We start from the raw sequence: 21,902 nt of genomic DNA on the forward strand, positions 1-21,902 counted from the left end.
TCCTATTAAAAGTGGACTTCCAGCTCTCATGACATGTCTGTTTTAGTACTTTATAGTATTTTTTAACATTAAAGGGAACCTGTCAGCATAAAATGACTGTTCAAACCAAACACGGGCCCTGTGTGTACCCTTGAAGAGGCGAAATGGTTTAGTGCACCTGCTCACCTTGTTTTCCTTTCAAACTTGCTATGTAAAGTGAATTTTCAGCTGTTTTAGTAAATTGCTGTATTTTACATAAAATTGAGTCTTATCAGGACAAAATGACTGTTCAAACCAAGCACAGGCGATCAGTGCACCCTTGACGTGTTCAAGCAGGTCAGTGAACCATCCAAACTTCATATTTAAAGTTGACTTTCATCTCTCTCGACAAGTCAGTTTAATTATAGTATCTGACATTAAAAAGAATCTGTCAGCAAAAAATGACTATTCAAACCAAGCTCAGGCACTCAGTGCACCCTTGTTGGGGCCAAGGGTTCACTGCACCTTCCAAACTACTACTGCTCCACCCATTCCTAATTACTTGCCTACAGTTCTGATTTAACAGGAGTCAGAGAAGGGCAGAGACAGGTGCGAAAACAAGCAAGTAAGAAGGTGTACAGAACAATTAGGCCACCTATAGGATGATGCACAACAAGTCTGTGCTAGGTTTGAACAGTCATTTCACACTGACAGACTCCCTTAAAATAACAATTATTGAGCATGTCTACTTAGAACATGGCATTGTGCCATTCCTCGTGGAACTGGATACTCCCTATATATTCCTACGGATATCCTCGGCTCTAGAGGGTAAGGTGTCTCCAAGCTTGTGTAAGGAGACTTTTAGGCCATGGAATGCTCCATGGGAAATAAATGCAAATTAACTTTTCACAGGGTTACACCCAATTGATGAGGGAAATGGTAATACCCAGATGTCACTTTATTCAAACATTTCCAATCCAATCTTCCCTTCATCTCTAAACTCCTCGAACGCCTGGTCCACTCCCGTCTTACCCGCTATCTCTCAGATAACTCTCTTCTCCACCCTCTTCAATCTGGCTTCCGCTCTTTACACTCTACTGAAACTGCCCTCACTAAAGTCTCTAATGACCTACTAACAGCTAAATCTAATGGTCACTACTCCATGCTAATTCTCTTGGATCTCTCCGCAGCATTCGACACTGTGGATCATCAGCTCCTCCTCACTATGCTCCGCTCCATTGGCCTCAAGGAAACCGTTCTCTCTTGGTTCTCCTCCTATCTCTCTGACCGATCCTTCACTGTATGTTTTGCTGGTTTCTCCTCCTCTCACCTTCCCCTTACTGTTGGGGTTCCTCAAGGATCAGTCCTAGGCCCCCTCCTCTTCTCTTTGTATACTGCCCCTATTGGACAAACAATCAGTAGATTTGGTTTCCAGCACCATCTCTATGCTGACGACACCCAATTATACACCTCTTCTCCTGCTTTCACGCCGACCTTCTTAGAAAACACCAGTGATTGTCTTACCGCTGTCTCTAACATCATGTCCTCCCTATATCTGAAACTGAACCTGTCAAAAACTGAACTCCTCGTGTTCTCTCCCTCTACTAACCTACCTTTGCCTGACATTGCCATCTCCGTGTGCGGTTCCATCATTACTCCAAAGCAACATGCCCGCTGCCTTGGGGTCATCCTTGATTCTGAGCTTTCATTCACCCCCCACATCCGATCACTGGCTCGCTCTTCCTATCTGCATCTCAAAAACATTTCTAGAATTCGCCCTTTTCTTACTTTCGACTCTGCAAAAACTCTTACTGTCTCACTTATTCATTCTCGTCTGGACTATTGTAACTCTCTACTAATCAGCCTCCCTCTTACCAAACTCTCCCCGCTCCATTCTGTCCTGAATGCTGCTGCCAGGATCATATTCCTCACCAACCGTTACACCGATGCCTCTACCTTGTGCCAGTCATTACACTGGCTACCCATCCACTCCAGAATCCAGTACAAAACTACTACCCGCATCCACAAAGCACTCCATGGCTCAGCACCACCCTACCTCTCCTCTCTGGTCTTAGTCTACCACGCTACCCGTGCCCTCCGCTCTGCTAATGACCTCAGGTTAGCATCCTCAATAATCAGAACCTCCCATTCCCGTCTCCAAGACTTTACACGTGCTGCGCCGATTCTTTGGAATGCACTACCCAGGTTAATACGATTAATCCCCAATCCCCACAGTTTTAAGCGTGCCCTAAAAACGCATTTGTTCAGACTGGCCTACCGCCTCAACGCATTAACCTAACTATCCCTGTGTGGCCTATTACAAAAAAACAAAAAAACAAAAACAATCAGGTTCCTCTCATCATGTTCTCATACACTTTATGCAGTTAATAGCACTCTGTGTCTGTACTGTTACATACTTAGGCAGTTAACTGGTTCATGCAGCTTTACATGAGCCTTACACTATGGCTGGTCCAAATAACTAAAGCAATTGTTACTATCCACCTCTCGTGTCTCCCCTTTTCCTCATAGTTTGTAAGCTTGCGAGCAGGGCCCTCATTCCTCCTGGTATCTGTTTTGAACTGTGATTTCTGTTATGCTGTAATGTCTATTGTCTGTACAAGTCCCCTCTAAGTTGTAAAGCGCTGCGGAATATGTTGGCGCTATATAAATAAAAATTATGATTATTATGATTATTATTATTATTATTATTATTATTTCCAGGAGGAATAACACAGAGACAAAAACAATCTAAAATTCTTACCTAAATGTGCCCCATCCCCAGGATGCAAGTATATCGTAAAACACATGTATTCACTCAGGAGAATACGAATATCTGTCTTTTATGACAAAGCGACAAGCACAGGGTATGACAAACTTTAGGGCTGTGACTTCGAAAAACCAATCATTCGCAGCTTGTGTCCTTTTGCTGCAGGGTAATCGGAGCGGACCTCCGCCAGTAAGGATCTTAACATTTTAGATCACTAGAAGGCTCAGTAGGATCATTAATATTTTGGAAGGATGACTGGACAAGGCTGAAGGGATTTTCTATCCCTTAAGCAATGGTGGAATTTTTTTTTTGTACTTTGTAGAGAAGGAAATCTTCATTTTATTTCTAGCAAATATACTACATTATATTGAGAAGTATTATTTGGCCTAAGTCTTTGGATATTACTGTGAAATACTCGATTCTGGGATCCAAAAAAACACACTGGAGCTCTCCTATGTCAATGAACATATTCACGGTAATATTTGCTAATCTGGTCCTTTACGGTGTAGTACAGCCTATGAATATATTAGGGACTGGGACTAGTATAAAATGAGACAACTCACCTTCATAGGTCCTCCAAAGCTTCCATTCCCAGGATGACCCGGTAGTCGCTACCGGTCTCTACTTCCTGGTGCGGTCTTGATACACTGTCAATGGCCGGAAACAATTACTATCTCAGACCGGTAACCAGTGCGACCAGTTCTTGGAAGAGTTGGCCATTTTCAGTATGTCAAGATGGGCACAAGAAACAAGAGACCAGAAGGGAATGGTCAAATGCCAGGAACCGATGAAGTTAAGAATTATAGTGAGTATCGATTCTTCCGAATTTGAATGCATTGGTTACAGGCGATGGAGGGTTTACTGCACATAAGCGCTGCTGACAATCAATGGGCTCCGTACTGTTGCAAAGTGCGGTGATAGGCTGCAGTGGTGACGCCAAAACTAAAGCAGTAGCCAGTCAACACAGCCCAGGGAACAGCGGAGAGGCAAGTACTGGGCGCTTAAAAGCTCATCTTGTTATTTTTGGAGAATCTTTAATAAAATTTGTGGGATCCAGTTCTTATAGGGTATGAATTAGTGCGGGTGATTGGTTGTTGTACAATATTTGTGATCCAAAGAAAAATATTTAATTCAAAGAAAAATTGGGGAGGGAAGAAAGGATGGCAACGGGGAAGGCTGGGCACCATAAGAAGTGGAAAATGCTCAGAAATGATATGGCTGTGACCATTTCTATGTTAATCCACTAGACAGCCACATCCCATTTTCCAGGTAGGATACATAGTATTGAGCCGTCACTTAGTTGCCTCCTCGGTTATTACGCACTTTTCTAAAACGACCTTTGAAAATAAGTTGTGCCTGTGTGAAACACCTTCATGATTCACTGATGGCTTTTCTGCATTTATATATAACCGCTTTCTTACAGCAGGGCCAGTCCTCTGGGTTTCCAGACAACTTATTAGTCATAATTGAAAAAGAGAAAAATAAAATGACATCCAAGCTGGGCGCTAGGTCTATCCTACCTTCACTCCGCGGATTCGAAATTCTGCCAGGGCTCGGCTCATTTTTGTAGCTGCCACCTGCTGATCTTTCCCGTGCGCAATGACCTTGACAAGTAGGGAGTCATAGTGGGGGGATATCACAGCACCTTGGAAGGCCGATGCACTGTCCAGTCGGATGCCCATACCTTCACCGCTCCGGAACACCTGTGTCAGGAAAAAGGAAATTCGAAAACATCAAGATTAATGGAAAGGAAGAAATCATACAACACTCAGTCTCAATTCTTTTATAATCTGCACGTCCTATGGAGGCTTACATGGTCACAAACTTGGCATAAATCAATAGTGTAAGCGAAAAGAAAAAACTTTGTAATATATCTTAACAGAAAATGTTGCTTCTTTCTCCACTTATGAGCCACTTCTCATAAGCCACTTTTTCTAAACGTGAAACTATCATCCAATTTAAACAGTTTTCCTGAATCTGGTGGTGGTTTTCCGCCTCTCCATTCCTGAGATATGTCTACATATTTTTTATGTACACAGTCTTATTAGCCAAGTGGGTGTGCAATTGTTGGAGGCCTTGAACAGGTAAGCATGCCTGTGTTCTGGTGTTTTTTTTGAGTTTAGTGGAGGTTTTCCTCCAATGGTGTTTTTTTTGCCAAGTGGGTGTGGCCCTAAACGCTTATCTGTAGGTGTCTTATTGTAGACTACACCCGCTTGGAAAACAAGAATTAATTTACATAAAGAGTTGGCCATATCTTTGGAATAGAAAGGAACAAAACCCCCAAAAATAAACAATGCCAAATTCAGGAGAACATCGGCATTTACTATACTTTATATATATATACTTTATATATATTTTACTATAGGTAAAACAATTGACATATTGATAGCAAGTGACAGGTTGTCTTTAAGAAGGGTTTAGGAAAAAAAATAAAAAGGTAACCATATCATAAGCCTTTCAGGGGACATAAAAGCCAGCTTGTGACATGTAGCTTGAGGGACATGGGCAAAGGGAACATCTCATTCAAGAATTTCTGCAAATTACTAAAGAGACAATATCCTTAGAAAGTGGCGCTAAAGTCGACTCATCCACATCACAAACGCTAGATAGAAACGTTCAGATTTCAGAAACCGGGAAAAGAAATGTTATCTTACAGAACAATACAAGCAGGCACATGGTTATACGGTGCTGGAGTGTTTGACAAAGCCATATACTCCAAAAACACATGATTTATGGATCCTACAGCCACGGCTTCTGAAGTGCAGTTAAGATTGGAGAACAATGACAAGAGCGAGCGGCACGGCTAAATAAAGATTACAGAACGGAGCACCCACAAGAGCCGATTAACCACTTGGTAGCTTCGCTTTTCGTATATATAGTTTGTCAGCTAAACTGATGTGTGGCATCACCCCCTCCGGCAAACACGCGGTACGTGCCATAATACCGTCCTTGCACACACTTTGAATAAGGAGCATATCAATTGTGTATGCAAATCAAAGCTGTAACCATAGCGATGTCTTAAACTAGCATTGCATGTCGTGTGACACTTCTACGGTCTCGCTTCTAATAAGCTTGATAGACTTTTTATTCATTCCTATGGTTACATAATATGTGCACGTCAAGTCTGAAGACCGCTTTAATAACCTGATTTAATAATTTGTCGATCGAAATGTTCCAAATACGGTAAAACCATTACTGGAACGTGCAAATGATGTACCCTCCTGCAGCATCTGTAGGTCAGTGGTGGTACAGTCAATGGACTTCGGTTATAACATAACCATGCCATGTATTGCACTTGTGTCCACAGGGATCAGGGGAAAGATCTAAAATATCTGTCCAACTGTAGAGACACCAAACAATCCCAAGAAGGAGGCTCTGAAATGCCTAAACAATCCCAAGAAAAAGGCTCTGAAATGCCCAAACGACCAAGGAGGAGGCTCTGAAATGCCTAAATGATCTCAAGAAGGAGGCTCTGAAATGCCTAAATGATCCCAAGAAGAAGGCTCTGAAATGCCTAAATGATCCCAAGAAGGAGGCACTGAAATGCCTAAATGATCCCAAGAAGGAGGCACTGAAATGGCTAAATGATCCCAAGACGGAGCCACTGAAATGCCTAAACGATCCCATGAAAAAGGCTGTGAAATGCCCAAATGATCCCAAGAAGGAGGCTCTGAAATACCTAAATGATCCCAAGAAGGAGACTGAAATGCCTAAATGATCCCAAGGAGGCTCTGAAATGCCCAAACGACCAAGAAGGAGGCTCTTAAATGCCTAAATGATCCCAAGAAAAAGGCCCTGAAATGACCAAATGATCCCAAGAAGGAGGCTCTGAAATGCCTAAACAATCCCAAGAAAAAGGCCCTGAAAACGCCGAAATGATCCCAAGATGGAGGCTCTGAAATGCCTAAAAGATCCCAAGAACGGGACTCTGAAATGCCCAAACGATCCCAAGAAGGAAAATCTGAAATACCTAGTCGAATTGGCTAATGGCTATGCACGCAGACCATTGATCCATCCACTGCTGGAGATATCTGACCATTGCACTCTGCTAGCTATAGTAGTCCCACAGTGAATGAATGGAGTGGTGCAGCGATGGCACACTCCCACTGGGAATTTCAGACTCCGTTCTCAAGATTTGAAGAGCTGAACATTTGCAGATTCCTAACCCCTGGGACCCCACCAGTCAAGTTATCATCCATCCTCTGCTTAAATGATCACCCTTTAATTTTCATTTTCCAAAACTCATATGAATGTGTCCTTCATTACCTTTGATCTTGGCTCAAAATACACCGATATGTGTGAATAGCTTTTAAATACATGATTTCACATTTGTCCAAAATAAGCCTCTTCAAATCTAAATCACCAGGGAAGACGCATCCCATGGCCTAATAGTCTCCCTACACCAACTAGGCACTTGACTCTCAACAAGGAGAATCTTTACCCCTTAGTTCTCACTACTCTGTCATGAGAAATCAATGCTACTGCACAGGTTTCTATGACCACCCAATGGTTGTCATTCATGTGGAGAACATATTGTATACTCCCCTATTTTTACCTACATTCAAATTTCATTCTAAACTGATAATTTTTTAGCTGTATGGAGATTGTATAAAAAAGTACCTTATATAGCACCAGTATACACTGCAGCGTGGTCCAGAGATGAGCGCTGTCACTGAGGTCTGCTCCTGCCACTACTTGGTCAACCCTCCGTGCACCCTCTCTTTGAGGCCAAAAAGGAATGGCTGAACGAGTCTTTTACGACCCTACGTTGCCAGCTAATTTGTTTAGTGACCCTAAATCTTCGTTTTAAACATACAACAATTAACCTGTCCATTAAAGGATCGGAAACAAATTACTATTTTGCCGCTGTTCTTTTTATGCAAGATTGACCCCCAACAGCTGCCTCCATGTCAACACCAAAGCTTTTTGAAAGAAAAAAAAGGAACCGGTGGGAAACCAGAGAACCGATGGAAGGCTGAGGCAGGGAAACTAGAGAACCGACAGAGGGCCGCGGCAGGGAAACTAGAGAACCAAAGGAGGGCCACGGCAGGGAAACTAGAGAACCAAAGGATGGCCGTGGCAGGGAAGCTACAGAACCGACGGAGGGCCGCAGCAGGGAAACTAGAGAACCGAAGGAGGGCCGCAGCAGGGAAACTAGAGAACCAACGGAGGGCCGCGGCAGAGAAACTACAGAACCGACGGAGGGCTGCGGCAGGGAAACTAGAGAACCGACGGAAGGCCGGGGAAGGGAAACTAGAGAACCGACGGAGGGCCGGGGAAGGGAAACTAGAGAACTGACGGAGGGCCGCAGCAGGGAAAATAGAGAACCGACGGAGGGCCGCAGCAGGGAAACTAGAGAACCAAAGGAGGGCCGCAGCAGGGAAACTAGAGAACCGACGTAGGGCTGAGGCAGTGAAACTAGAGAACCGACAGAGGGCCGCAGCAGGGAAACTAGAGAACCGACGGAGGGCCGTGGCAGGGAAACTAGAGAACCAACGGAGGGCCGCGGCAGGGAAACTAGAGAACTGAAGGAGGGCCGCATCAGAGAAACTACAGAACCGACGGAGGGCCGCAGCAGGGAAACCAAAGAACCGACGGAGGGCTGCGGCAGGGAAACCAGAGAACAGACGGAGGGCTGCGGCAGGGAAACTAGAGAACCGATGGAGGGCCACGGCAGGGAAACTAGAGAACCGAAGGAGGGCCGCGGCAGGGAAACCAAAGAACCGACGGTGGGCTGCGGCAGGGAAACCAGAGAACAGACGGAGGGCTGCAGAAGGGAAACCAGAGAACTGATGGAGGGCTGCGGCAGGGACTTTGAAGGATGAATAAATATAATCTTGAACATGCATTCAGCCCATTTGTAACTGTCTGGAAAACCTCATTAATGTCTTTGCATGAAAGGGGTTTACACTGAAATATACAGGATGGGCGCTAAAAGAAGCAGGAGCTGTCACGCCGAGGTATCTCTCTTCTAACCAGGCATAGACTAATTAAAGTTTCTTCATTTTTTGCTTCTTGCCGTGTTTGGAAAGGTGGAACCTTCTGGCACAGGGGCTTAGTGGAGTTTGACGCTTGTCGGAGAAAAGCTATAAAGATATTAACTGCAGGATAATTAATAGTAATGCCCGAGCTTCTTGTGATAGGGCATGAATAATTCAGGACAGGTAATGATAATAATAAGCCCTAATGTAGCACCGGATGACGTTCCCTACTTAAATCACTCAACTTCAGGAGCAATAAAACGAGAGGTTCCTCGGATAGGTAAGGATTACCAAGTTATTTTTTTAATTATTTTTGCCATAATTTATACGGTAATTTGGATTAAAAAAAAAAGCCGAGGGGCCTTCATTACATTCTAATAAAAGTCTAACTCCAAGAACAGTTTCGCAGACATAAGAAGATGTCTCAAAGGTTTGATTAGGTTAAAGGGATTTTAGCAAACTCAGAAACCCTCTATGATCACCTATTACTAGTGGAAGAATTTGCGCCCCCATCAGCACTTTTTTTTTTTTTTTACCCTCGGTGACGGCTGCAGGGAAACGGTCGTATTACATACAGTCCATACAACGGAAAGACGGTCCATGTGATATATGGATGGACTTGGTCCAGGTATACTCTTCTATATGCTGCATTAGAGATCTTCCTCTATAAAGGCGTCGGTTTTTCAGGGATAACACGTCGGCGGTCCATGCAAAATCGCGGAGACTATTGATGAGCGAGCGTGCTGGGATATGGTGTTATCTGAGCATGTTCAGATGCTAACTGAGTGTCTTCGGCATACTCGAATAATATGTTCTAGTCCCCACAACTACATGTCTCGTGTCTGTTTGACAGCCGCAACACCGTTAATTCCTGTATTTCCTATGCTTAGGAGTCCAGTGGGCGGTCCTTATCAGCTAATCGAGTAGAGTAAAAGGAGTTACAGAAAACCGGTCCTGTGGCCATGCTGATAGACCGTTGCCATCAGACGAGATCATTGTGACATCTCCTACGTATTAATACACCACTAGGACATCATGCGTGTCGCATATATCTTACTAATCAGAAAAGGCGCAGGGGACTTTGAAGGTGGAAGAAGGTCCGCAGTGATCTGACTTCTGACAAGGTGGCCAGTAGGTCCAGTTGTATTTTTTTTTAAAGAAATCAAATAAAACACAGACGGCAACTTTAAAGGGAATCTATTACCAGGTTTTTACCACCTAATCTGAGAGCAGCATAATGTGGTGGCAGAGACTCTGTCCAGTGATATGTCACATACTGGGCTGCTTGTGACAGCTTTGATAAAAAAACCCACAGGTTTATCAGCAGAAGATTATCCCTGAAGGACTAATAAACCTGTTACCATATAGTCCTTCTTATTTACGAACTTTGTATAATCCCGCCCCCACCACTGATTGGCAGCTTTCTGCCTACACACAGTGTACACAGAAATCAGCCAGCCAATCAGTGGTGTGGGCGGGATTATACAGAGCTCAGCATTCAGAGAACTGCTACATCTGCAGCAGAAAAAAAAACCCCTGCCATTTACAAACTACAGTAAGTAGCCTAGTAAGTGATACATCACTGGAATCAGAGTCTCTGTCCTATCTTCATTCTGCTCTGATGGGGTAGCAAAAACCTGAGAAATTCACTTTAAAATGAAGTTGGAGATTTGTGAGGTTCCCTTTAATAAAACAAATTTTGGGGGTGAAAAGCACCTTACAATGATAGGAATGAGCTCAAAACAGTTGTTTGTTCCCTTCCCCATTTTTGTAATATAAATTTACAGAAAAGATGCATCACCGGGACCACAACGGTCTATCCTAAAGCCGGCTGGAAGCTGCATGCAGAAATATACAAACAAACACAAAGTAACAAAACAGAACCGAGTCGGCTCCGAGTCTTTTTTAACATCCAGAAGAAAAAATAAACTGAAGGAACACTTTGAAGAATTTGGTTACTTCTGCTGAAGAATGTGAATAATTCCCAAACTCCATTTTTAGAGAACAAGCATACATCTTGCTTCACCATAGCCGGGGTTTGGCTGACAAAACGGTTTTCTTTGAGTAGCTGCTCCGATCTAACTGCTCCCTACTTGTACAGATCTTATTGAAGAAAAACGTTTAGTGTAAAAAGTCTAAATCTGTTTGAGGGCTGGAAAGTTTAGTTTATAGAACGCTTATGCAGCACAAGGCGGGAGTCTAACAAAACAGTACAATCACACCGCCAAGGAGGACAAATAGGGTGCGGCGCACACTTCTCCATTCATGATCAATCCTTTATATTCAGGGCAGGTTTGGCCCAACACCTTCAAATGTTATTCACTCTTATTTTATTGATACACTTTAGTTTCAATTAGATCGTTTTGGATGAAAAAAATTTGCATAGTCCAAACGTGCTAAGAAAAAATGACTAGCATTAAGCTGAAGCATTGGCTAAGGCCTCATTCAGACATCCAATCTTCGCGTACAAGTGTTATCCATGGTTTTCACGGGTAGTTGTGATGGTCTACGGGGGTCATTCACATGCCCGTGATTTTTTGGCAATGCAAGTCTATGAGTCCGTGAAAAAATGCAGACTGCACTTGGATGACATCCGAGTGCGGTAGATTTTCATGGACTGACAAAATTGAGAAAAATATTGATCAGAGTCTGATCTGAAAAAACAATAGGTCCGTTTTTCTTGTACATGGAAAAATTCAGACATCTGAATGAGCCCCAAGCCCGTGATGCCTCTGCAGGGCCAAAGAGTGATACTACCCGCTTCCTTACATATTTTAAGTCACGAGAGCACTGCAGGAGAAAACAATTAGCACTACGCTAGTCTACAGGCCATTGCAACTAAGTTCTAATTAAAGGGGTCATATGGTGAAAAAAGTTCTATAACTCAGTATGGTTCAATTATGCCAACTGCCTCGATCGAAAGAGATCTGCTTCAATCACCAGTTCAACAACAGCCCTTATTGTTTTATTAGAGATTTCCCTTTTGTCCGCATGGACTAGTGCTATGAACGGAGGGGCTGGCTGACTGGCTCATTTGAATGGCTAAAGAAGCCTAGAAGGGGGCTGGCTCAGGTGTTAAAATTAGCAATCAGAAGTGCAATCGGTGGTTACGTTTCTGATCTTATCCCCAGTTTTGCCACTCCACTTTCTGCTTCTGGTCCTAGGCGTGTTGGCATGAGACCAGTGCGGAGTGTCAAATGGACATGCTTACTGGCTAATTACAACAGCTGAGCAAGCCTCCTTCTCACTCACAGCCAATACATAGCAGAGAAGGAGGCTGGCTCAGATGTTAAACTTAGCAATCGGAAGGGCCATCGGTTATTACTTTTATTTTATCCCAGGTTTGGCCATTCGACTTCCCGCTTATGGTCCCGTGCATGTTAGCATGAGACCGTTGCTGTATGAAAAAGTCGGCGGCTGACTTAAAGTCTCCTTTTTTTCAGCCCATACATAGACAGTGGAGACCCTCCATCCACAGGGATCGGCTGGTGGCTCGGTTCAGAAACTCCACTTCCTGTTCTGTGAGGGATACATTGGAGAGTTCAATTTCTCAGCAGGAGACCAGTGATGTTTGCCAAGGGGGCTGGCCGATTGCCTCATTTTAACAGATAAGCAAGTCTCCTCCTTTCTCAGAGCCAATGCATAGAGAAGGGGCCAGCTTAGCTGCAGAAATTAATAGTGCCCTCAGTCGATAGGTTTGACAACTCCACTTCCGTTCCCTTGCTCAACAACAGAGAGAGCTCTATGTGTCGGCATGAGATCAGAGCAAGGTGCGGAGGAGACTAGCTGGTTCATTCCAGTAGCCAAGCAAGTCTCCTTTTCGCTCTTATAGCCAATGCATAGACAGAGAAGGGGGCTGGCTCAGCTGTTCGAATCCGCAGTCAGAAGTGCTCCTCCACGCACATCATGGTCAAGTGCCAACAAGGGAGATACTTTCGTGTAGAGCACAACTATGGAAATGGAACCGCTAAATTAGAGACTGGAACGGATACCTAATAGTCAGTAAATTTTCTTATGCTCATTTATGTTTTTTTTGGGGTGTGGACACCCCCTTTATGTCACACAGAAACCATGAACATCTATGTCGCAGTAAGAATAGGTTGTCCTCCTAGCAATCATGAACACAGCTTCTATTATCCACCTCCCGTAGAGTAGAACCAGGTCAATGGAGGGTCCTGTCGCGAGTCTAGTTGACGCAAAGACATCATCTGCCATTGGGTTTTCTTTGATGCACCATGATGGACTTGAGTAGAGGCTGATGTCTCATGGCCGAAGACTTCACTCCACGAAGTGGACCTAGACCTAAAAACCAGCTCAGCTGAAGTCACAAAGGCAAAGCAATATCCATCGAGCATTAATTAGCGACAATGTCCCGGTTTCTCTTTCGTGAAATGGACAGAAGAAATGTTGTGACCTACATTCAGGAGATATTACCGAAGATCGTTCCCTGCTTCCAGCACATTAACACAGTGTCAAACCAATTAATATGGTGTCTTAACAAATCAAAGATCTAAACTCATAACTGCGGCATCATTTGCAATCACAGAGCATATCTAGGATACAAAATGATGAATGCACATATTTTCAAGGGAGATTTAATTAACTTTAAGCCTTCCATTGCCAACCCGAGTTATAGATGATCTCTTTTACGCAAGACTACATTAGACTACAAACATGCAAATTAAAAATGGGTGTTCAAAGAAAATGCAGAACTTGAGCGAGGTACACAGATCTTTAGGCTGTAAAACCATGTACAGTTGTGGTCAAAAGTTTTGAGACTGCCACAAATTTTCGTTTTCACAGTAGAACTTTTCATTGGATGTTTCACTGGTTACTGACATACAATTATTAGCATTTCTTAAGTTTTAAAGTTTTATAGACAAATACATCAAGTTTATGGACAGACTCAATATTTACAGTGTTGACACTTATTTTTCAAGACTTCAGCCCTTCGCCCTGGCAGATGGATTTTAGCTTCTGGGTCAAATCCTGACTGACGACAACCCATTCTTACCTAATCAGTGGTTGGAGTTGATAACATTTTCTATGTTTTTGTTTGTCCACCCATTTTCTGAGGATTAAGCACAGGTTTTCAAAGGGATCTGGGGAGTTTCCTGGCCAAAATTTAAATTATTTTGTTCACCGAGCCACTTAGTTATCACTTTTGCCTTGTGACATGGTTTCTATCATGCTGGTATTAGCAATCTTCATCACCAAATTGCTCATGGATGGTTGGGAGAAGTTGCTCTTGGAGGATATTTACATCCCATTCTTTATTCATGGCAGTGCTTTTAGGCAAAATAGTGAGGAAGCCCCCTCCATGGATTAAAAGCCCCCACACATGAATAGTCTCAGGATACTTTACTGTTAGCAAGACACAGGAATTATGGCAGTGCTCACCTTATCTTCTAGTGATGTATTCATCCAGATGTCCCAAACAGTCTGAAGTGGGCTTCATCAAAGAAAAATGGCAGGAAGTTCTGGCTGTAGAGGACTGGGGTAAAGGTTTTTTTTTCCAAAATAATATGCTCTCTGGATAGTTCTCCTTCAAGGTGATGAATGTAAGAAGAATTTTTTTGACCAGCTGTGATCTAATGTAGCCTTGCCCTAAAACCTAAGATAGTGTCCACACCAATTGAAGGAGGATACAACGAATTAATAAATAAGTGTCATAATGCCAATAAATGGCAAAGTGTGCATTCAAGAAGCAGCTTGCTCTAGGATGTCAAAAACTGCCATGTTGGGTATGGAAAGTTTGTAAGTGTGGGACCATCAAGAACCATGAAAGTAAGCTTAGGGCTAGTGGAGTCAACCTGCTCTCAATTTCTATTGTTTGTTCGAGTTCTCATGGAACTAGTTTACGAAATGGGCAAGGTTTTATCCCTGATGGCAAGGTCAAATCAGGAATGGAAAGTTTGAAAGAGTGGGACCATCAGGAACCATGGCAGCAAGCTTAGAGTTAGTGGAGTTAGCCTGCTCTCCAACCCCATTGTTTATTTAAGCTCTCATGTAACTAGTCTACGAAATGGGCAAGGTTTGCTCCTTGATGGCAAGGTTAGATCAGGAATAGAAAGCGTGAAAGCTTGGGACCATCAGGAACCATGGCAGCAAGCTTGGAGCTAGCAGAGTAAACCTGCTTTCGAATCCCATTGTTTGTTTGAGCTCTGATGGAACTAGTCTACGAAACGGACAACGGTTGCTCCTTGATGACAAGGTCAGATCGGGAATGGAAAGTTTGAAGAATGGAAAAGTTTGAAAGTGTGGGACCATCAGGAACTGTGGCAGCAAGCTAGAGCTAGCGGAGTAAACCTACTCTCCAATACCATTGTTTGTTCGAGCTCTTATGGAATTTGGCTATGACATGGGCAAGGTTTGCTCCTTGATGGCAAGGTCAGGTTGGATGTTTTCACCCCTCAACGCATTAGCAAGAGTCAGTTTCATGGCTTTTTTTTTTTTTTTGCTCCATCGAATACATATCCCGCTGTCTGCCTATGAGCTACTTTCCTGCTGCCTGCTGAAATCACGGTCTGAAGGTAGCAGAAACACATTAACAATGTAATTCTATGATAAGGGTAACATTTCATATTCCCACGGATAGCATTACTAGATAAAGAAAGCTTGTGAACTGGAGGTCTGGCTGCTGGAGCTTTAGGATATTCTCCAAGCAGCAATGACTGTAATTCATCCACACAAGACACCGTCAGGAAAGAAGCTTCTACTGTCAGCCCGTTTCCAAAGATCTTTCTAAACTAACAACATTTGTTCCTTTGATTACAGAGATGTAGCAATGTCAGATTAGCTGTTCTGTTAATGAGGTGTACAGCAAATACACACAAGCAACAAGCGCAACACCGGAGCTGCCGCAGAAGTCTACGTGTGCTTCAACTGCAGCTGGGCAAAGAACCAGACATAAAAATATGTCTTCTGTGAAAAAAAAACATGCCCAGATCTTAAAGCATGGAGAGATTTCGAGATGTCCATCATACGACTTTGTGCTGGAGATACGAAGATCAGATTGATAAATTCTAAAATAACCGAGAATATACCGTAATTACCAATCTACACGGAATGATACAGACTTTAGTGGAGAAATCATGGTACCTGGGCTGCGCTTGTGGAAATGGAGAATCCATAATGGTATAAGAGTAAGGTTTTTATTATAGCAATGTGTTTTGCTTCCATTTTAAAGGTAAAAAAAACAAATGTGACATTTGCTTTGTTTTTTTACTTAAAAAAAAAAAAGGTGTCGGTCCGGGAACGAAACGCGTTGGGTAATAAAAACCTTTATTCTATACCATTGAGGATTTTTTACTTCCCCAAAGTGCAGCCCAGGTACCGTGGTCCCTCCACTAAAGTGATTTGCCATCTGAAAGAAATTTTCCTCCAGCCACGTGACCAGAGCCACGGATTGTAAGGCTCTTCTAGGTGTTGTGTCCATACCATCGCTCTCACCCTCTCGCATTTCTCTTGTGGTGTTACCCTATTCTGTGATTCTGTCCCAACCAGACCCTCAATGGTATAGTCAGGTACATAACCCAAGTCCCCGCTGTGCAGGACCGGCCAAACGTCAATTTACATATAAAGCCGTTGCTCATAAGATCCACATTATTGTCCACTATATCCACATTTTTCCTTTGATGGAGCTGTATCAGGGTTGACGCTTTTATAATTGGCAGAATTTTGAGATGCGTACGATGTTTAATTACTTCACAGGAGCACCAACATGGCAACCATGGGAGCCTTCAGCAGGACCATGACTGCTATTATCAACCCATTGACACTCCACGATATCATCAAAGATGGCATGGTGTGGGTGCTCGAAACGTGGCACCCAGATGATGCCATCAAGAGATTTAAAGCAGCATTAAAAAGGGATTAAACTGCATCGATTACAGTCAGCTCTGGTTGCTACAGTTACAAGACAGATGCTGGCTGTATAACACAGCCAGCATCTGCAGTGTGTGAAACGGGCTCAATGACTGGGCCGGCTTTGTACGCCAACACTCAACATAAGACATATTAACACACCCTATGACAGGAAGGGGTTATTATGAGAATATGGCCTTTGGACTCGAAAAGACTGTGCACCCGTTCACACCATCCTACATTGTTATGTACACATACAAGTGATTAATGACGAGCGAACGTGACCGGATAAGGAGTTATCCCTCCATGCTCGGATGCTAACCAAGTGACTTCAGCGTTCTCGAAAAATATGTTCGAGTCCCCGAGGCTGCATGTCTCGCGGCTGTTCGACAGCTGCAACACATGAAGGGACTATTATGTTTCTGCAATCCCTGCATATGTTGTGGTTACCTAACAGCCATGAGACATGCAGCCGCGGAGACTCGAATATATTATTCGAGCACATCGAAGACACTCGGTTAGCACCCGAACACTCTGATAACACCTTATCCCAGCACGTTCGCTCCGTTTTAACTAAAATTAACCCAGATTTCCTCTTAATTTTTGTTTTTGTTGTTGCCAGACTCCAGTTTTTATTTTTTGTGAATTAATCTACTTCCAACAAAACATTTCTTGTGTGTCGTCAAAACAAGAATTATTTCCCCTAAAATGGAGCAAAGAAATGAGTTTTCTCAGAAGCGACTCGTAGACTTGTCTATCCTCAAAATAAAAGGCACCATCTTCAAAGCCGACAGGAATCCAGTATTCGCAATGAGGCAAGCCTAGAGCATGTAAAATTCTCTTTCTAGCCATCGTCGGGGCTGTCCCACATCTGACACTCTCCTCGTTACCGAAATTCTTCTTTATTCATGGAAAAGGAAGCAAAAGAGAATTTATCCTCAAAAGAAATTCTAATCCCATTTACTTCTAAACACGACTGTTTGCTGCTCTGCCGCATTACAGCATTACTCGTCTCGCTATACATTGCCAGACATGATTTCCTTGATAGATTATCTTTTATATCCCTGGTTGCTTAGCAACATTCATTCAACAGGTGAGATGGGACATTCCATCGCGTTTCCAGTGTCATTGTGGTAGTTACATTGAACACTTTTTTTCTTTTCTTTTTTATAAGCCAGAAATTGGCGTTATGGTCCCCAGGGTGAAATCTCAGATGATCACATTGGCTTTTACATGAAGGGGTTGTTCATGATGCAAAAAACCTGAAGACTACAGCAGTACCCTTATACAACAGTAATTATAAAGACGCAAGAATGCTTTTTCTTTGAGGTATTAAAAATAATAATTTTACAACCACTAAGTTTTGGTTTGCAATCTCCATTCCTTCAGTCATTTTTAGACCCCCTCATGCAACATTTTGCATCCTGATCCAAGCTGCAGATTTTTCTCTTGTGGGATGGTCTCTCCCAGTAATATAGGCTGGATGTGAGGTCTGCATGTATCTAGAAGCAGAGCTTCTATCCTGCACGGATTTTCGCCTCATGTGATTTTTTTTTCCCTCGGCCCTCCCCAAGACTGCAGATTCTTTTTCCTCTCTCCACACTTTGGAAATAAGTATACAGCCTTTTCCACCTCACTGTTGCTCTATGTAACAGAAAACAGATATAGCTTTTAGAGCCAGGAGCTCTGATGTATTTGTATCAATCATACAGCCACGGAGACTCGAACATAGTATTCTAGCATGCCGAAGATACTCCATTAGCACACGAGCATGCTCAGATAACACCTTATCCCAGCACGTTCGCTCATCACGATTTAATTCCCAAATGTTGCAGCATTCCAGAGAAAAACAATTTAATAGCCACTGGGAGACTAGTCGGACAGGCAGGTCCCCAGCAGATTCTCCTCGCCTGCTACCTTGGAGTGATAGGTCTCTCCCTCCGTACATGGACAGAGAGCGACCAGTCACTCAAGGGAGGCGGGCTTGGAGAAACTACATTGGATCTGCCTGTCCGACTAGTATCCCATGTGACCTGGTCCACGGTGGCTTTTTCCCACCCACTTCCCTTGAGTGACAGATCTCTTCCTATCCACTTTCGCAGAGAGACACTGGTCACCCAACAGCAGCGGACATGGAGAAGCTGCCAGGGACCCACCCGCTTGAACAGTCTCCCATGCGGCTTGGTCCCTGGCGGCATCTCCTCGTCTGCTCCCTTTGAGTGACAGGTCTCTCCCTATACACTTACGCAGGGAGAGATCAGTCACTTGAAGTCAGCGGATGGAGAGAAGATGCCAGGGTTCCGCCTGTCTGACTAGTCTCCTGTGCAGCTCAGTCCATAGCAGCCATCAAACTGTTTTCTTCTAAAAGCCGCAGTATTTCATAAGCACAGTTCCTTCAGATGGACCACGTGAATTTTCATTTGGCCTGCCCAAATGGAGCCTTCAGTGTGGACAGCATGTTTGCCTCCCTACAAGATCCCCGACAGGAGTCTTGCAGGATTACATGGAGAAACCGACTTTCATTGCACAATGAAGATGCTGTGCAATTCGGCAGTCAGATTGTGAGACACATGGTATAAGAGAACGGACAGAAGTGAGCCGATATAACAGGAATAAAGCAATTTGTAAGATTTTTATCATCGAACCATTTTCTTGAGAAAATGATTACAAAGTAAATAAATCCTGGAGTGCTTCTTTAGAACACTGTTCTGTAAAGCCGAGCAGTCTGTTTTTGCCATTTCTTAAATTATATCCATTCTATGAAATCTAGATGACAAGCAATATGGACACCATTATAGCTCCAACAGGGGTTGTCAGGCAACTTTTCAAGTCTCTTTAATGGCAAGAAGAAAATTTATAGCAACTTGTCAGAAGAAATCAACAACTCATATTATGCTGTTATCGCACTTCATTCTGCAACTTCTCGATAGAAGCTTGGACAAATTTAACAGGTTCCGCTATACCACAGTGGTGCAGTATATTGTGCTATTTTCGTTATCCCCAAAATACTGCCCAATGGAGACCCCAAGTTGGTATAGTGGAACCTTTTTCACAGGATCTGTAATGGGAGGCCAGTTTTGGAAGATTTGCAGTAAATATGTTCCGTGGGAGGGCACCCACAAGGGTCGTGGGATATTTGTAGTAAATATGTTCCATGGGAGGGCACCCACAAGGGTCGTGGGATATTTGTAGTAAATAAGTTCCATGGGAGGGCACCCACAAGGGTAGTGGGATATTTGTAGTAAATATGTTCCATGGGAGGGCATCCACAAGGGTCGTTGGATATTTGTAGTAAATATGTTCCGTGGGAGGGCACCCACAAGGGTCGTGGGATATTTGTAGTAAATATGTTCTGTGGGAGGGCACCCACAAGGGTCGTTGGATATTTGTAGTAAATATGTCCCGTGGGAGGGCACCCACAAGGGTCGTGGGATATTTGTAGTAAATATGTTCCATGGGAGGGCATCCACAAGGGTCGTTGGATATTTGTAGTAAATATGTTCCGTGGGAGGGCACCCACAAGGGTCGTGGGATATTTGTAGTAAATATGTTCTGTGGGAGGGCACCCACAAGGGTCGTTGGATATTTGTAGTAAATATGTTCCGTGGGAGGGCATCCACAAGGGTCGTGGGATATTTGTAGTAAATATGTTCCATGGGAGGGCATCCACAAGGGTCGTGGGATATTTGTAGTAAGTATGTTCTGTGGGAGGGCACCCACAAGGGTCGTGGGATATTTGTAGTAAATGTTCCGTGGGAGGGCACCCACAAGGATCGTGGGATATTTGTAGTAAATATGTCCCGTGGGAGGGCACCCACAAGGGTCGTGGGATATTTGTAGTAAATATGTTCCATGGGAGGGCACCCACAAGGGTCGTGGGATATTTGTAGTAAATATGTTCCGTGGGAGGGCACCCACAAGGGTCGTGGGATATTTGTAGTAAATATGTTCCGTGGGAGGGCACCCACAAGGGTCGTGGGATATTTGTAGTAAATATGTTCCATGGGAGGGCATCCACAAGGGTTGTTGGATATTTGTAGTAAATATGTTCTGTGGGAGGGCACCCACAAGGGTCGTGGGATATTTGCAGTAAATATGTTCCGTGGGAAAACACCCACAAGGGTCGTGGGATATTTGTAGTAAATATGTTCCGTGGGAGGGCACCCACAAGGGTCGTGGGATATTTGTAGTAAATATGTTCCATGGGAGGGCATCCACAAGGGTTGTTGGATATTTGTAGTAAATATGTTCCGTGGGAGGGCACCCACAAGGGTCGTGGGATATTTGTAGTAAATATGTTCCATGGGAGGGCATCCACAAGGGTCGTGGGATATTTGTAGTAAATATGTTCCATGAGAGGGCACCCACAAGGGTCGTGGGATATTTGTAGTAAATATGTTCTGTGGGAGTGCACCCACAAGGGTCGTGGGATATTTGTAGTAAATATGTTCTGTGGGAGTGCACCCACAAGGGTCGTGGGATATTTGTAGTAAATATGTTCCGTGGGAAAACACCCACAAGGGTCATGGGATATTTGAAGTAAATATGTTCCGTGGAAAGGGCACCCACATGGGTCGTCGGATATTGGTAGTAAATATGTTCCGTGGGAGGGCACCCACAAGGGTTGTCGGATATTGGTAGTAAATATGTTCTGTAGGAGGGCACTCACAAGGGTCGTCGGATATTGGTAGTAAATATGTTCTGTAGGAGGGCACCCACAAGGATCGTGGGATATTTGTAGTAAATATGTCCCGTGGGAGGGCACCCACAAGGGTCGTGGGATATTTGTAGTAAATATGTTCCATGGGAGGGCACCCACAAGGGTCGTAGGATATTTGTAGTAAATATGTTCTGTGGGAGGGCACCCACAAGGGTCGTGGGATATTTGCAGTAAATATGTTCCGTGGAAAGGGCACCCACAAGGGTCGTCGGATATTGGTAGTAAATATGTTCCGTGGGAGGGCACCCACAAGGTTCTAGATCTTGTGAGCGCATTCCCACGGAACTTATTTACTGCAAACCTTCCACTACAGGGGTCCTGCTACCGATATTGTGAAGAAGGTAGGCGGGAGCTGTACTTTTCCCCCTTTGCATTCCAAAGTGTGAAATTTACAGTGATGGTCAGAAGCCTAAAATGATACAGTGCAGATCTCAACTCCACAGCTCCTGCATGCACAATCTCCTGCTCATTGCTGGCATTGCAAAAGGCAACAGATTTCCTGTAAGCGGATACACAATGGTATATCTTTTGCAGTTCTGCAAAGTGAAAATGCCCCCTGTCATAACAGTGCCTACAATACAGCACCAAGTGCGCACGAAACATAGTCCTC

The 21,902-nt window shown here is 43.8% G+C and overlaps 1 protein-coding gene across 3 annotated transcripts in view; it reads right to left on the reverse strand.

Moving 5' to 3' along the window:
* PC (pyruvate carboxylase) overlaps window positions 1–21,902 on the reverse strand; it is a 473,285-nt gene that overhangs the window by 81,128 nt on the left and 370,255 nt on the right. For all 3 annotated transcript variants that reach the window (XM_077287356.1, XM_077287355.1, XM_077287354.1), the window contains exon 10: window positions 4,246–4,428. In XM_077287356.1, coding sequence (XP_077143471.1) covers window positions 4,246–4,428 — 183 coding nt within the window. The remainder of the gene's footprint in view (window positions 1–4,245; window positions 4,429–21,902) is intronic.

This window comes from Ranitomeya variabilis, chromosome 2, assembly GCF_051348905.1.
Source record: "Ranitomeya variabilis isolate aRanVar5 chromosome 2, aRanVar5.hap1, whole genome shotgun sequence".
Lineage (NCBI taxonomy): Eukaryota > Metazoa > Chordata > Amphibia > Anura > Dendrobatidae > Ranitomeya > Ranitomeya variabilis.